Below are 16524 nucleotides of genomic sequence, written 5' to 3'. Positions count from 1 at the left end.
TCACAGATCATGCTGCAGAACTGTTCCAAAGAGGTGAGAGGGGGCCAGGATACATGGGAGTTTTTGCTGGAAAAAAAAAAAAGGAAACGTGTGGTCAAACATCAAAGGATTATCACTAATCACAAAAAGAGACATCTCAAGCTTTAGTGTTTTTCTCGGGACCAGAAGGTGCAGGAGTCTGAGCGCATTAGTATCACTCCTTTCTTATGCATCGTAATGATCTAAAGCCAGTGCCGTCTTTCTCCATCGTGAATTCCCCTCAGGCTGCCCCCAGTGGGGGCTACTGCAGTGGCTGAAGGCTTGATGGCCAGCAGTGTTCATGGTTTACAGAAATGATTCACAATATTTTTTTGTCCACAGGCCTATAGACAGTGGGTTTTAGAAAGTCAGTAAAAATTCCAGAGCCAATCTCAGGTGGGACGGAGCCCCAAGGAGGGCCTAGGGATCCAAGTCTCTGCATTAGCACTCCTGCCTAAGGGAAATTATTGATCTCCAGAGCTTTATTTTTTTTAACTTAAAGGCAAGGTGCAGTGTACCACCCCCTCCATGAGGACGAAGTGAGGCCTGATCCTTAGCTACCAATCACACCCCAAATCCACCCTACACGCTAACTAAGGCACCCCCAGGGGGACAGACACACTTTGGCAATGAGGCCCCTCCAGAGGCCCAGGGTGTGAACAGCTGCACAGAGGGCTTGTGCTGTGGAGTCAGCACCTTAGGAGGCAGGAGGGGGCGGTGGGCAGAGAAGGAAGGGGTCTCAGGTCCTGATGGATCAGAAGGAAAATGAGGAGAGGTGGTCAGGACACAGGAGATGAGAAAACCAAGGATGACCAGAAAGGGGGCAAAAAGTAAAAAATGTAGAAAAGATGAGAGAAGCAAGAGAAAGAGGCAAAACAGAATGTGGAAAACCAAAGAAAACAGGAGGGAGACAGAGCAGAAGAGGGGAAGGGAACAGAAAGGAGAGTGAGATAAATGGGGAAGGATGTGAGGAGAGAGAGAGGGAGCCAGGAAGAGGATGTCAGAGCTTGGTAAAGATACCTCCTGTGAGCAGAGGTGATCAGGAGTCCCCGGGCTGGTCCTCAGTCCCTACAGAAACCTGGCGAGCCCAGTACACCAGGTCGGCCACGTAAATCAGCAGGTTGATGGCTGTCAGGATGGCCACAGCCAGTCGCTGGTCCCAGACGCATACATAGTTGGTAAGTCTATGTTGACAGCTCACATCCCTGGACCTCTCGGGCTGCCCACCAAACTTTTCATCAAATTGGTAGAGTGGCCAGAGGACCAGAGCACCGATGTAGAGAAGGACAGACAGCAGGCTCAGCACCAGATGGAACACGGAGGAGGAGATGGGCAGCCGGTTCTCACAGTTAGCCAGGTTCAACAGGATGGTCACGATCCCCAGGATGAAGCAGATGGAGTACACGGCCACGCACGACACCAGCAATGGGTGGTCCATGTACAGGGAGGGATTGCTGATGAAGGGTAAGATGACACAGGCCACCAGTGTCTCTAGCATCTTGAGGAGGAATGGCAAGCTGCCTGTATAGCCAGTGAAATCACCTGTCTGGGGCCAGCCCAAGATCCAGATTGCTTCGGTGGCATAAGACACAGTAGAAATGAAGCAGAATGCAGTAGCAGCGATGGCATGGTCCCAGGAGGGGGTGTAAAACAAAAACTGGACATAGGTAGCGGGGTAAATGATGGAGACCAAGAGGCAGAAGAGGGCGAGGTAGCAGGCATGGCAGAGGAGAAAGTCCCCCCAGGAGAAGGGGAAGCAGTAATGAAGTGCCAGTGATTCGATTATGAGGATGATGAAGGTCACCACGAAGCAGAAGCACAAGATAACAAAGGACCAGGTACTTGTGGGCACCGTCCAGCTGTCCAGGCTGCCCACTAGTGAGATGGCCACGCAGGTGGAGAGCAGCTGCAGTGTTCGCAGGAAGTAGCCCATGATGGCCCAGAAGTCCAGGCCTCAGGATGATTACATGGAGGTCACGATGGTCATGCAGGTCACCTTCACCTTCAGTATGAGAGTGGTCATGGCTGAGGACCCGCCAGAGAAAGATCCAGCTTCAGAGGCGGATTAAGTCAGTTGCCAGGGAAAGGCTCAGGGCCCTGTGACGGCTGAGGCTCGGGATCTGTGGAGTTGGAACCAATGGCTCAGACACTCGAGTAACAGCACAGCCGCTCCAGAAGAGTTCTCACCACCCATCAGCCTTGGCCTTGTCAGGAGACTTGTCTTATCCCAAAACTCCCAGCTGGGTTGGGTCTGGCTTCAAACCATGAACATATTTTTGCCCTTTAAACTGTGTCATTATCTACAGGAACACAGAGTAGGATGGGCTTTATCTGACATCCCAAGCCTTTCAGGCTCTGAAAATTAAAGTATTAAATAATTCATTTGGTAAAAGCATTTGACCTAAACATACATGAGACAATTAATGATCTTTATTTATTTCACTTGGGGTTTCCCCCGTAGCTCAAGGGTAAAGAATCTGCCTGCAATGCAGGAGCCTCAGGAGATGCAGATTCGATCCTGGGGTTGGGAAGATCCCCTGGAGGAGAGCATGGCAACCCACTCCAGTATTCTTGCCTGGAGAATCCTATGGACAGAGGAGCCTGGGCGGCTATAGTCCGTAGCATCACAAAGAAGCGAACACGACTGAAGCAACTTAGCAAGCATGCATGCATTTATTTCACTTAGTGTGAAAGTTCAATTTAGGCAGTTGCACAAATACTAATGTGTTTAATTGCAAAGAGCTTTCAGTGTTATGTCATATACAGTGGATGCACCAGGTTATCTGTCTAGTGCTAAAAATCTCTGAATTCTGGAGCATATCTCAACTCTGACTCCAGAATTGAGACTGTAGAAAAGAGACTGTAGATTATACTGCTAACCCCATTTTACAAATGAGAAAACTAAGGCTGGAGGACTCAAGTGACTTCCCTGAGGTTAAAAGCTGAGGAGTGGGAACCCAGATAGCAATGCCAAAGCTGTGGTTTGAGCACTTCACTCTATAGCCCACATGTCAGCAGGGCCCGTGGGTGGGAGGCCAGGACCAAGCCTCAGGGCTCTGCGACCCAGGACATGCCTTCAGGGCCACGGCCTCCTTCCACAGCAAACTAAGACACAGTGTCCCGGCCTGTCCTCCCTGCAGCATCACTAGAAGGAGCTGCCGTCTGAGGGGACGCAGCTCCACCTGTAGGAGGGCAGCCTCAGGGGTGAACAGGGAGGAGCCCTGGGGTGAGAGCAAGGCGGTGGGGACATGAGATGACATGGGAAGTAGGGACTGCTGTAAATCCCCTCCCTCAATTTTGCCTTCACATGTGACTCTTCCCCATTGAGGAGGGGAGCCCCCCAACCCAGCATGACTCCAAAGTGGAACGTCTTTGAAGAAACACAGAACAAATTAATATAATGTCTGACTCTTAAACTGCAAAACTGCCATCCGGATGTGAGTCTGAAAAGATCTAGAAGTAGTCCTACCTGAGTGAGGATTCTCCTGGCCTGGGAGACTGCTTAGCAGCTTCCAAGCTGGGAAGAAGGGATTAGAAATGAACAAGGATGCTGTGTCTGATTCTGATGGGGGGCCTTTCAGGGCATCCCAGGGACAGGGTGGGGATTGACAGATGATCGGCCCTCTTTTAAGGGCAGAAGCTGAAAGAGGCCCCTGCAGGACCCCTAAGAGGTGACAGCCTTGAGGTTGCACCTGGGACTGGGGTGGGGGTAGGGGGCAGAGTGGAGATGACTGGGGGGCCAGTGGCCCTGGGGCAGCCCAGTAGGTGTCTTCTGACCCAGAAGAGATGCAGGCATGGAGCCAACCTTCCCCACATGGAGGAGGGACCTGGACTGGAACTGAGAGAGGAGAACAGGGGCCTGAAGGGGTTTCAGGGCTGTGACAGGGACATGTGGCCAGAGTGGCAGGGACCCTGGAGACCATGGAATTTCCCAGGTCACCTGCCCAAGACAGGGCTGCAGTCCTGCCTCACACGGGGGCTCCTCTAGGGTCCAGTGTGTCGGGGGAGTGGGGCCTCTCCCAGCCTGCCCCCTCCTCAGGGACAGCTGCCCTGTTTCCAAGGGACTATTTGCTGAGATGCCCCCAGGGCTGAAGGGCCAGCACCCTGATCCCCAGCAGCTTCCTGCCATAGTGATGGTGATGGTCAGACACTATCAACAGAGGTAAAACCTTGCTTGTTTTACAGCCAAAGTCTTATGAATAGTTAAACACAGCTCCAGAGTTTGATGGACTGTTTTTATCTGTATTGATCTGTTTGATCAGTCCAAAAAATGGACTGTGTGGATCTGCCTGTTTTTGTCTGTTTCTATCTTAGTTCTTTCTCTAGAAATATATGACCAGTGACCTGTAGAATAATGACCCACTGATCTGGACAATGTAAGGACCCACTCAAGTTTAAAAGCCAGAAAGGTGTCTCGTGGTTAATGTAAAGTCTCTAAAAATAGAAGCACAGAGCACCTCCAGCAATGCAGCCTACAGCCTGCATCCCTTTCCTGTTTCCCTCCTTGTATAAATTCCGGCTCAACCTTGGAGTGCTGCGAGCTGGTTCTTTTGCACAGTGGTCTGCCTTCTCCCCCGGTTGCATCTTCCTTAAAATAAAGCTACTTTTCTTTTACTCAACACTTGTTTCTCAATACTGAGTTCTTATTCTGAGCAGGGTGACAATGTTGGCCATCCAGGCAGCAGTCATGTCCCTGGGGCTCCGGCCCCTCCCCCTCCTCCGGGGGCGACAAGGGTGGTGCCTCTGAGAAGGCGAGGTGCCAGTTGCTCCCAGCGAGGATCTACAGGGATGTGCCAGTAGCTGCCAAATGTGTTAGTTTCCGAACTTGCCCTGTCCCTCCCGAGTCCTTCTGTTGCAGGAAGGCAGACCCCTTCCAGGGCCCGAAACTGGGCTCTTGTCTAACACTTGGAAATGAATTGTCTGAGGAGACACATGCGCTGACAAAGCAAGAGATTTTATTGGGAAAGGGCACCCGGGTGGAAAGCAGGAGGGTAAGGGAACCCAGAACTGCTCTGTCACATGGCTCGCCGTCTCGGGTTTTAGGGTGATGGGATTAGTTTCCGGGTGGTCTTTAGCCAATCATTCTAACTCAGAGTCCTTCCTGGTGGTGCCTTGTTCAGGCAAGACGGATGCCAGAGAGAAGGATTCTGGGAGGTGGTCGGACAGGTGGTGCCTCCTTTTGACCTTTCCCGAACTCTTCTGGTTGATGGAGGCTTATTAGTTTCCTGTTCCTTACCAGGACTTCCTGTCCTAAAACAACTCACGGAAATGGTTACTATGGTGCCTGGCCAGGGTGGGTAGTGCCTGGCCAGGGTGGGCGGTTTCAGTCAGCGTGCTTCCCCTAACACTTCCTCACAGTCTGCTTTCACTTTCTGTTGAGAGAAGGAAACTGGCCTCTGAAGGAGCTGCGGAGCTGTTGACTGAGTAAGTAGAGGGGTGTGTACCTTGGAAGCCCCCTTCCCACCTGTTTGGGAATATTCTTTGCCCTTTGGAACTTTGGGGTCAATTTGGACAGAACAGGAGTGGGACCTGGCTTTTCTGTGACTCTGTACCAGTCTCTACCCAAGAGGAATTTGCATGTTTGTTTGTAATCTGTTCCAGGGGAGTGGGTGAAGTGAAGATGGGGCCTACATCCATCCAGTGGACTTCTAGACTTTGTAGAAGTCCACTGGACACTTCCTGGCAGGTTGGCAAAACTAGAGCTATGACCTTGTTTTAAAAAAGTCTTTTTTTTAATTGCAATACAGACTGGCCCAGTTTGCTTTCGATTCTGAAGAATGGTGGCCCCTGAATGGGTCTCTAAATTCCTCCACTATTTGGACTTAGAACTAATTTGTCAAAGATCTGGTAAGTGGGAGGGAACTCCATGTGCAGGCCTTCCTGTTACTCCATAGTAACAGTAACAGGGCACTGAAAGGCAAAATTCTTCCAACAAGGACACTAAATTAAAGGCAAAAGGGAAACTAAACTGTGAAAAGCCTGCCCCCTTTACAGACGAGTCTTTGCAGGCGAGGGAGGGAAAAGAGGGGATCAGCTTCTTATGGATCTGAATTTCCCCCACCTCTGTGGTTCTTATCCTAATGCTCCAGGCAGGGGCTGCCTAGGTCTGCGCCCCCTTCCCCCAGTCTCTGGACGGAAGAAGAGTTCTATTGTTCTAACACCAGGGGAGTTCTAACCTGGGGCACCCCCCACCCCACCCCCTGCCCAGCATGAGAAAAAAAGGATCTGAAATAGTTTCTTCCTTTAAGACCTGACAGGACACTCGGTTTGGTCAGGGTGTGTCCACTACAGGGGGAGGGGGAGGGAGAGGGTAGATTTCCAACAAGACAGTTCTCTGCAGGAGGTCTGAGTGCGAGAGGACAGCCAGTTGGCCATCATTGGATTTTGTTTTCCACCTCAAACCTACTAAACCATAAAAACACCAGTCCTCCGTACACAGGTGATCCAGAAAAAATGGTAGAAACGTTCATTAGTATTTTTTCCGACCCCGCCCCCCCATTGTAGGCTGATGCACAGACATGGGCGATGATCGTGTTCACAGTGGAGATGCAGCACCTTGTTCCCGACACTGATCTCTCAATGTTTGGCTTCCTGAGGGATAAGCAGACAAGCCCGAGTTGGGTAACATGGCTAAGGGGCTTCCAGAAGCTAAAAGAGGCGAAGAGGGACCCTTCCCTGGGGCATCAGAGACAGAGCAGCCCTGCTGACACCTTGTTTCAAAACTCTGACCTCCAGAACTGTGAGAGAATACACTGCTGTTTTAAGCCATCAGGCTTGTGATGATTTGCTGCAGTAGCCCTAGAAATTCAAGATGAATTTCCAGAAATGAAAAATAAATTCTTTGTCATATTTTTTTTTCAAGTTTTCAGAAAAGCTTGCTGACCTCCTACTCTAGAGCATGGTGGTCATGTGGATCCCAGGACCCCTGGTCATATCCTGTGTCCCCCAGTGTCTGAGACTCACAGGGGAGGGTCAACTGATCTAGAGAAGGCAGGTCAGTCCAAACACCCGCAGGAGCCAGGAGGGAAGGAAATAAGTAAAGGGGATGGAGAGCACTAGGGCCCCTGGAGAGGACCAGCTGCACCTCAAAAGTGTGGTGAAAAAGCAAGATGCCATGTGCATGACACGGTCTCATGTGTATAAAACTGGAAAAGACATACAGATATGCCCTATAAACTCGTGTGCATATATGTACACACATGTCCAAATGTGATGTCAGAGCATGTGAAATGTGCTGAAGGCTGTACATGAGGTTGAGGACATGGATGCTCCCTGAATGGAGGGGTAGATGCTTCTGTGAGCAGGCAGGAAGCCTGGCCACACCCAAGAGGGGAAACAGGCACATGGGAGATGATCATAGTCCTAATTTTTGTCAGTTCAGTTATACATGAGAAAAAGAAAATATAGAAATTTAAATGGAGAATGAAAACAGTATAAAGGAGACAGCAGCTGCTCAGCTCCAGTGACCCCCTTTTTAGGGAATGCAGCCCAGTGAAACCGGATCTCCTAAGGCTTGAAAAGGAGCTGGAAATCTGGCTTTTCATGTGAAATTGGAGCGCTGTGCAGCTACCAAACACTTGAGGAAAAAAATAATGTTGATTCTCTACCATCGCTTTCTGAAGGGAAACCAAACACATCCCTGGACCACCTCCAGTCCAAGCTGGTTTGCAGCCCCTGATCTGCAGCAAATCAAGCTGCATATGCTGATGTCCAGAGTGGGGCCAGGGCCTTCTGGGTCCTTTGTGAGGGGGAGGGGGACAGGTAAATGGCATGGGTTGAGTGTGCCATGCACCAGGGCTCTGATAAGCCCTTCACATGCTTCCATACATTTAATTAATGTAAAGTAGATACTAAAGCCTCCTGCACAGATGGCGAAACTAAGGCTCTGGTGAGTAACTTGCCCAGGTTCATCCAGCTCTGAGGGATCTCCCACAATCTCTCCCCTCTACCTTCTTTGCCCTTCTGGCACCTCCTCCTCCTTCCTCTGTCCTGACCATGACCTTCCTGGTTCCCTGTCTTCCAGTCCACACGTCTGGCTGCTGGGCAGGCAGGGCTCAGCCACATCCAGGCTGTACTCCTACGGGGGCACCATGTCCAGGATCACAGATTAGAGTGGAGGAGGGACTTCTGGGGAGACTCAGGCAAAGCTGCTGATTTCCAGGTCGGGAAACTGAGACCCAGAGAGGACACAGGCCTGACCCAGGGTCACACAGCAAGAACCTCATCCTCTCCTTCCCCAGCCCTCCCTCTGTGACATGAGAAGGATCCAAAGTTGTCTTTTAGTCTTAGGTGGAATCTCAGGGTGAGTTCAGGTAATTAAGCCGGGATCAAACTGGAGTACAGAGAGCATGACACCCCCAGCGTTCCTCACGCCAGTGCCCCTCCCCACCCTTGGCAGTGCCCATTGGGAGGCTAGCAGGCTCCAGGGCTCCACTGGCGATTGGGGCTCAAGGAGCTTTGTGAGTCCAGGAAGGTTCTCAGGCTTTGTTTTGTGTTTCTCTTTCTAGCCTCAGCTTGTCCCAGGGTTTATTATCAGCAAGATGACAAGGCCCCTGATGGCAGGAAGCTGGCTGGGGCTCAGGGTGCTGGCCCTTCTGCCCTGGGGGCCTTTCAGCAAATAGTCCCTTGGAAACAGGGCGGCTGTCCCTGAGGAGGGGGCAGGCGGGGAGAGGCACACTCCCCCAACACTGGACCCTGGAGGAGCCCCTATGTGAGCAGGACTGCAGCCCTGGCTCGTGGGACTGTCTTGGGCAGGTGACCTGGGCAATTCTGTGGTCTCTAGGGTCCCTGCCACTCTGGCCATGTGTCCCTGTCACAGCCTGAAACCCCTTCAGGCCCCTGTTCTGTCTCAGTTCCAGTCCAGGCCCCTCCTCCATGGGAAGGTTGGCTCCATGCCTGCATCTCTTCTGGTCAGAAGACCCCTACTGGGCTGCCTCAGGGCCACTGGGACCCTGGGGTCCCCCCAGTCATCTCCATTCTGCCCCCCACCCTCCCCCCCCCCAAGTCCTGGGTGCATCCTCAGGGATGGCCCCTCCCAGGGGTCCTGCAGGGGCCTCCTCTTTCAGCTCCTGCCCTTAAAAGGGGGTGATCATCCATCCATCCTCACCCCCTCCCTGAGATGCCCTGGAAGACTCCCCATCAGCATCAGACACAGCATCCTTGTTGATTTCCAGTCCCTTCTTCCCAGCTTGGAAGCTGCTAACCAGTCTCCCAGGCCAGGAAAACCCACACAGGTAGGACTACTCCTAGATCTTTCCAGACTGGCGCATGGATGGCTGCTTTGGAGCTTATGAGCCAAACATTATGTTAATTTGTTCTGTGATTTCTCCAAGACACTCATCCTTGGAGTCACGCTGGGTTGAGATCTCCCCTCCCCAGTGGGGAAGAGTCACAGGTTGAGGCAAAAATGGGTGGAGGGGATTCACAACAGTCCCTACTTCCCATGTCATTCTGTTCCCACGGCCTTGCTCTCACCTCATGGCTCCTCCCTGTTCACCCCTGAAACTGCCCTTCTGTGGTTGAAGCTGTGTCCCCTCAGATGGCAGCTCCTTCTAGTGATGCTGCAGGGAGGACAGGCCGGGACACGTCCTCCAAAAGACTACAATCCATAGTCTTTTTTCTGAAATCCCTTTGGGACAGATATGCTTCTGAATTCAGAAACTTTCTGCTTCCGACTAGTAACACGGTGCATCTACTCTATACGACATCACACCCCACTGGTGTCTAAAAACAATTTGTGATCAAACACATTCATTTTGGCAACTGTACTTTTGAACATTCACTTTCATTGAAATAAACAAAAGTCGTTAATTGTCTCAGGTCTGTTCAGGTCAAAATTTGCTACCAAACTATTTTTTTTTTTAATTCTTTTTCAATTTTGAGAATCATGAAGGTTTGTGATTGTGGAAAAGGAGCAGCATACTCTATATTCCTTTAAATAATGGCACTTAGCACAAAGAAGGCAATGGCACCCCACTCCTGTATTCTTGCCTGGAAAATCCCATGGATGGAGGAGCCTGGTGGGCTGCAGTCCATGGGGTCGCTAAGAGTCAGACACAACTGAGCGACTTCACTTTCACTTTTCACTTTCATGCATTGGAGAAGGAAATGGCAACCCACTCCAGTGTTCTTGCCTGGAGAATCCCAGGGACGAGGGAGCCTGGTGGGCTGTGGTCTAGGGGGTTGCACAGAGTCGGACACAACTGAAGCGATTTATAAGCAGCAGCAGCAGCAGCACAAAGAGATAAAAATATATACACAGTTTTGATGCCACCCTCAATCTAGCTGTGAGTTTAGGATAAAACAAGTCTCCTGAAAAAGCCACCAGTGATGTGTGGGGAGAATCATTCTGGAGTGGCTGTGCTGTTACCCAAGTGTCTGAGTCATTGGTTCTAACTCTACAGGTCCTGAGCCTCAGCCGTCACAGGGCCCTGGGTCGTTTCCAGGCATCTGACTCAATCAGTCTCCAGATCTGGATCTTTCTCTGGTGGATCTTCAGTGAGGACCACTGCCACAACCAGTGACCGTGACCTGTCTGACCATCACAGCACCATGGCCACCAGGTCCACATCCACAGACCAGGACTACTTGGCCTTGGTGTGGTTCTGCTTCCGCCTGCTGCAGTTGTTCTCCAGCTGTATGGCCTTCTGGCTGGTGACTTCTGGCTTTCGGAAGAGGGGCTACGGGGACGTAAATATCTGGGCCATGCTCATCTGGTTCCTCTCTTTGCCCATAAGCCTCATCGTAGTCATAGTTGAATTGTGTTATATCCAGTCCCACTTTCCTTTCTGGTACCACATGCCCCTCCCAGAAGCCTGCTTCGCCACCCACGTCTGTCTCTCACTATTCGTCGTCCAGTCTATCCAGAGCCTCCCGTTTTTGCCTTATGACCCTTTCATAAGCCGGGTCAACGCTGCCCTATTATTCACCCAGATTACGGGTTTCCTTTTTGGTGCAGAACTGTCTTGCACGTGGAACTGCTACAAACTCAAAGACCTCACCTGTGCTCTGTACACCACGCAGGGCGTGCTGAAGGTGCTGGAGATTTTTGTGGCCTGTGTCATCTTCACCTTCATCAGCAACACCTCCCGGCACCCGAAGGAGCCAGCTCACGAGTGGTGTCTGGCCATCTATTGCATCTGCTTCACCCAGGCAGTTGTGGCCACGCTGCTGAACCTGGGCAACTGGGAGTACAGGCTGCCCATCCAGCTGACCCTGCTCTCCGTCCTCCTCTACTCCACTGCTTTGGTTCTCTGGTGGCTCTACCCAGTAAATGAGGCGATTGAGGACAAGCCCGAGGGATTCTGGGTCATGTACACGCTGGGGCTCACCCACTGCTCGAGCCTCAGGGACTATCGACCGGCTGTGGCCATCCTGACAGCCATCAACCTGCTGATTTATGTGGCCGACCTGGTGATCTCAGCCCGCTAGGTTTTGTCAAGGACTGAGGATCAGCCCTCTTGTCAATGGAGGTTTCTATACTGAGCTCTGCTGTCGTCTTCCTGGCTCCCCTTCTCACATTCTTTCCTGTTCATCTCTCTCTCTTTTCTGTTTCCTTCTCTCCATATGCTCTATGTCCTGTTTTATGTGTTTGCTCACACCCTGTTTTGTCTTTCTCTTGCTTCTCTCATCTTTTCTACATTTCCTGCTTTTGCCCCTTTTCTGATCATCCTTGGTCTCCCATGTCCTGACCTCCTCTCCCCATTTTCCTGCTGATCCATCAAGATCAGATTTCTTCCTTCTCTGCCCACCACCTCCTCCCACCTCCTAAGGTGCTGACTTCACAGCACACACCTCTCTGTGTGGCTGTTCACACCCTGGACATCTGGAGGGGCCTCGTTACCAAAGCAGGTCTGTACCCCTGGCAGTGCCTTAGTTGGTGTGTGTGTATGAGTTTAGGGGTGGCATGGGTAACTAGGCTGCTGCTGCTGCTGCTAAGTCGCTTCAGTCATGGCCAACTCTGTGCAATCCCATAGACGGCAGCCCACCAGGCTCCCCAGTCCCTGGGATTCTCCAGGCAAGAACACTGGAGTGGGTTGCCATTTCCTTCTCCAACGCATGAAAGTGAAAAGTGGAAGTGAAGTCTCGAAGTCGTGTACGACTCTTTTCGACCCCATGGACTGCAGCCTACCAGCCTCCTCCGTCCATGGGATTTTCCAAGCAAGAGTACTGGAGTGGGGTGCCATTGCCTTCTCCAGGGTAACTAGGCATTGGGCCTCAATTATCTGAGTGGAAGGCGGGTGTACAGTGTGCCCTCCCTTCAATTAAAAAAAAAAAATCTCAAGAGGTCAATTATTTCCAGCGGGCAGAAGTCTTAAAACAGAGACCCTGGATTCCAGGGCCCCACCTGGTGTTCAGCCCCTTTGAGGTTGGCTCCAGAATTTTTGCAGGCTCACTAAACACCTGCTGCCTAGAGGGTATCTTAGAGGAAGCCAGGGGTGAATGCCTTCCATCCCAACTACTCTATAGGGAATCAAAAAAAGGAGCTGGTGAAGAACCCCAGGATCTTGAAGACACCTGTTTGCAGCGTTGGTGAGGGGCAGCGATGTGGCCCTCCTGCCCCAGTGTTCAAAACAGCTTGTCCTGCCTCTGCAGGGAGAAGAGCATGGCCACTGCAGCCTTAAAGGTGATGTTAGCCTGAGATTTTTTTTTTTTTTCTATCTTCTAATTAGGAGGGCAAAAATTACTGGGTAACCCTGTACTTAAAGGGGGAAGTTTCTTTTCAAATTTTCTTGGGCAGGTGGTTTGTAGGGGTGGGGGTTGCTGCTTCCATTGTCAAAGCAACTGCAGTGCTTGAGTGCAAGGGGACACACACTTGTGTGTTTCTGTGTGCCAATTGCTTTCTGCTGCTGTTTCTTGGTTCTATGAGACTCAGGCATAATATGATCTAGATCAGTGCATATAATTTTTAAAAATTCCCTGGAGCTTCTGGCTCCCATCAGCTCCTGATGTCAGTCATAGAGAAAAGGCTTGTCCCCTTGCGTATATCCACTGTCCCTTTTAAATCCCAATGTAACGATGAGAGAATCAAAATTAAAAAATGTGAGAAAGACATTCACATATTCTAAATGCTCCAATTTGTCTAGACTACTGAAGAGTCCAGCCAATTTCCACCCTCACCCAAATTTGTTTCTGGAAGCCCCTCCCACTGACTCCCCATCCACACCTGGATAAAAGCCTTGGGGTGTGGCCCAGCCTGTGACACAAGATGGGGGGGTGGTCCCACCTCAATGCCAACATCCTGGCCCCCTAACTCTTAAAGGAGCCTCTCCAGAAAGGTGTGTCCTTGTGTGTGTGCTCAGTGCACATGTGTGTGCATGGTGTGGGCCCATGTGCTCCCCTGTATTGAGACCAGCAGCCCTTTGCAGTAACTGGTGGCTGTGAAGACCCCACAAGTCTTCTGTCCTCAACCACAAAGCCTCAGACCCAGCGCCCTAGTGTCACCAGGGCCAGAGGTGCCAGGAAAGTGGAGTTGTGAGGGAGGCGCAGGGGAAGGCCCCCCACTGCTGCCACTCTCTCCTGGACTGGGATGAAGCATGTGATCTTCACCCAGGGGCAGGTGGGGTGGAGCAGGGGGCATTCCCAGGAGGTAGTCTCCATGGCAGGCAAATCTTAAGAAGCATTGAAATAAAATTAACATTTTAAGGAAAGACAAGAGGAATTTAAACATAAACTTTTGGTTAAATACTGCAGAGATCACATGAAATAAGCACTGAAAAGTGTCCACTGGATGTGACCATTTGAAAGTCATTGACAGCCTTGCTTAGAGCTTTTTTATGAAGTTCTCAGGACAGAAGCCAGTGCATTGGAGACAGATAAAGAGAAGGAAAGACAGTAAATATGGTTTCTCCTGGGGCAGCTAGTGTCTGTAAGGGGAAAGAGAGGGTCACAGTTGGAGAGGAGCCAAGGGTCAAGGGAACCTAGATGGTAAGTTTGCAAAAAGCCATTTACTATTGCTTGACTTCAACCCAAAGGAACATCCAAATACTGACACAAGGCCCAAAGGGGAAAATATTTTTTAATGCCCAGAGCATGATAAAATGTGAATCACGGTGACAGTGTATGAAATCATTTAGGTAAATAGGAGATACGTTAACTTGTTATCAAACAGTCTGAATGGTCCAACTGTTTTAGAGTCAGAATAGGAAATAAAGAGAAAGAGGATAAAGGTTATTAATGTGAAGAAACTTGTGATTATCACTTCAGAGTTACTTACTTCATGAACTCAATTCTTCTGTACAGTATATTGGACAGTAGATGCATGCGGCTATTTAATTTTTTTTAATCATATCCTTTTGTTTTATTTATTTATTTATTTTAGCCAAGCCATGCAGCATGTGGGATCTTCGTTCCCCAAATGGGAACTGAACCTGTGCCCCCTGCAGTGGAAGTGCAGAGTCTTAACTACCAAGGAAGTCCCCTAATTTTTAACTAAATAAAATTAAATAGATTGAAACATGTAAGTCTTCAGTCCTACCAGCCACATTTCAAGCACCATATACCTACATGTTGTTAGAGGCTACTGTATTGAACAAGACAGGTATAGAATATTTCTATCATTGCAGAAAGTTCTACTGGGGACTTCCCTGGTGGTCCAGTGGTTAAGAATCTACCTTGCAATGCAGGGAATGTGGGTTCAATCCCTGGTTGGGGAAGTAAGATTCCACATGTCTCAAAGCAACTAAGCCTGCATGCCATAACTAGCGAGCCCACGTGCATCAGCTAGAGACTCCATGCACCACAGCCAAAGATCCCAAGTGATGCAACGAAGACCTGATGAGGCCAAATAAATGAATAAATACATATTTTAAAAAGTTCTGCTGACTGCCCAGCTTCATATATTCCAAGGCCATATAGTTAGATGAATATATGTTTGGGCTTGTTATGTCTTCTTGTTCACTTTCTCAATTCAAAAACTATCTCCTTGTCCCTTGTAATGTTTATTACCCTAAATTCTGTTTCTCAGAATTTAAATTTGCAATCTGGGCTTTAGTTAATGAATTTACATTTACCTAAAATATCTTTTTCCACATTGTTTCCTTGCCACATTTGAACTTTACACAATCTACATGGATAATTCAGTGTTTTTGCTAATTGAGGTGATAAGGGAATAACTTTCCTGAAACAGTCCACTAAAAATTCATACAGGTTGATTCAGGTCAGTTTCATTTTTATCTAGCAATTTCTTTTCTGCTCTTGTTAATTTCTTATTGAATTTCCCCTTGGGAAATAGTCTAAAAATACCTATTTCCTTAAAAACAATCAGTCCTTCTGGTAGGCTGGAAAAATATTTCTTGGAGAGATAACCTTGTCAACTCCTGTATCCTGTGAATGTTATTTATTTGGGAAAAAAAAAAAAAAGATCTTTGCAGATGTGACTAAATTAAAATGAGCAGAGAAGGGAGGAGGAGGCCAATATTGGGGTGGGTGGTGGGGCAGAAGGAAATGGGGTCAGGTTCCACATAAGGGGAAAGTATTGAAGAAACTGGGGCCTTGTAACCTGGACAGTCAAGAACTCAGGGTTGAGATGGAGACATGAGGATGAGGTGAAGATGGGTGACAGGTCACCATGTGGAAGTGACACTGGATTTATCCTGGCTGGAAACTTCAGTAGGGAAAGCCTTGTGTATAAACCAGGGACTCAACCCTCCAAGCAGTGCTTTCCAGACTATGACTCCTCTGTTCTTGGGCACATCTAGGACGGGGTCCATGGCCCAGGTGAAAAGAGTCAGGTGGCAGGTGGGAGGTGGGCTAGGATTCAGGGCTCAACCTGGTGTCCTGTGGTCCAAACACAGCCCCAAACATGTTCCCACGGGCCAGTGTTTCTTCACAGACACCATCAGCTGGGCTGAGAGGCACCTGCGCAGTGCAGCCTGCATTCTCAGTCCTGACAAGCATCAGGCTGGGGTCACTCACTTGTTCCTGGGTCAACCGCTTAGACATTGGGGGTGGTGAGCCTTGGAGCAGAGGTCCTGACTACACTCATCATCCTCCCCATTTCTAGGTTCACACGCAGCCCCCTTGAGGCAGGAGGGGATGCACAAATGTCTTCCCACAGGCTCAGGTGAGAGCACATCCCAGCCAGGACTGCCATGCCAGATGCACTCCCCTCTCATCCCACACACACACTAGAGACTCCCCACAGGCTGTTCCTCCTTCCTCTCCTCCCGCTGCCATCCTGCTGGGTTTATCCCGGTCTCCAGGGACTGGTTCCTACCACCCAGGACGGCAGAGTCACTCATGGAGCCTCCTGCCCTGCAGCAGACTGTCCCCAGGATGTTGAAGGCTTGAGAAGGGCACAAGGGCAGGTGTTCTGTGAGCCGAGATGAAGGACAACATGGGGACACACACCCTCCCCCTGGCCCAGGACAGAATGGCAGAAGCAATGGAGCAGAGAGAAGGTGGGGGGTGGATGGTGAGAAGAGGGGCTGGGGAACTAATCTGGAGAAGCAGAGTAGGGCAGCTAAAGGGCTTGGGAAGAAACCACCAAAAGGCGAAGGGTGTTGA

At 50.0% G+C, this 16524-nt stretch overlaps 2 protein-coding genes across 6 annotated transcripts; one reads left to right on the top strand and one right to left on the bottom strand.

Moving 5' to 3' along the window:
• Window positions 1–1057: 1057 nt before the first annotated feature.
• LOC109575145 (myeloid-associated differentiation marker-like) lies at window positions 1058–1951 on the bottom strand. Its single transcript, XM_019983188.2, has one exon. The coding sequence runs from the start codon at window positions 1949–1951 to the stop codon at window positions 1058–1060; it is 894 nt and encodes a 297-aa protein (XP_019838747.2).
• Window positions 1952–5055: 3104 nt separating this feature from the next.
• Window positions 5056–13071, top strand: LOC109575691 (myeloid-associated differentiation marker-like). 5 transcript variants are annotated; one of them, XR_011562563.1, is made up of 3 exons: window positions 5163–5442; window positions 5766–5865; window positions 6523–6870. XR_011562563.1 is itself a non-coding variant. In XM_070775095.1 (3 exons), exon 3 carries the CDS (start codon window positions 10570–10572, stop codon window positions 11446–11448), a length of 879 nt encoding a protein of 292 aa, XP_070631196.1. In that variant the 5' UTR covers window positions 5319–5442; window positions 5766–5865; window positions 10422–10569; the 3' UTR covers window positions 11449–13071. The 5 variants fall into 5 exon arrangements, 3 of the variants coding, with proteins under 3 accessions (XP_019839529.2, XP_070631196.1, XP_070631197.1); XM_070775095.1 differs by lacking the exon at window positions 6523–6870 and adding an exon at window positions 10422–13071 and having other exon boundaries at window positions 5319–5442; XM_070775096.1 differs by lacking the exons at window positions 5766–5865; window positions 6523–6870 and adding exons at window positions 6881–7012; window positions 10422–13071 and having other exon boundaries at window positions 5391–5442.
• The last annotated feature ends 3453 nt before the right edge of the window (window positions 13072–16524 follow it).

This window comes from Bos indicus, chromosome 21 (assembly GCF_029378745.1).
Source record: "Bos indicus isolate NIAB-ARS_2022 breed Sahiwal x Tharparkar chromosome 21, NIAB-ARS_B.indTharparkar_mat_pri_1.0, whole genome shotgun sequence".
NCBI lineage: Eukaryota > Metazoa > Chordata > Mammalia > Artiodactyla > Bovidae > Bos > Bos indicus.
This window is presented reverse-complemented; position numbering and strand designations above follow the sequence as displayed.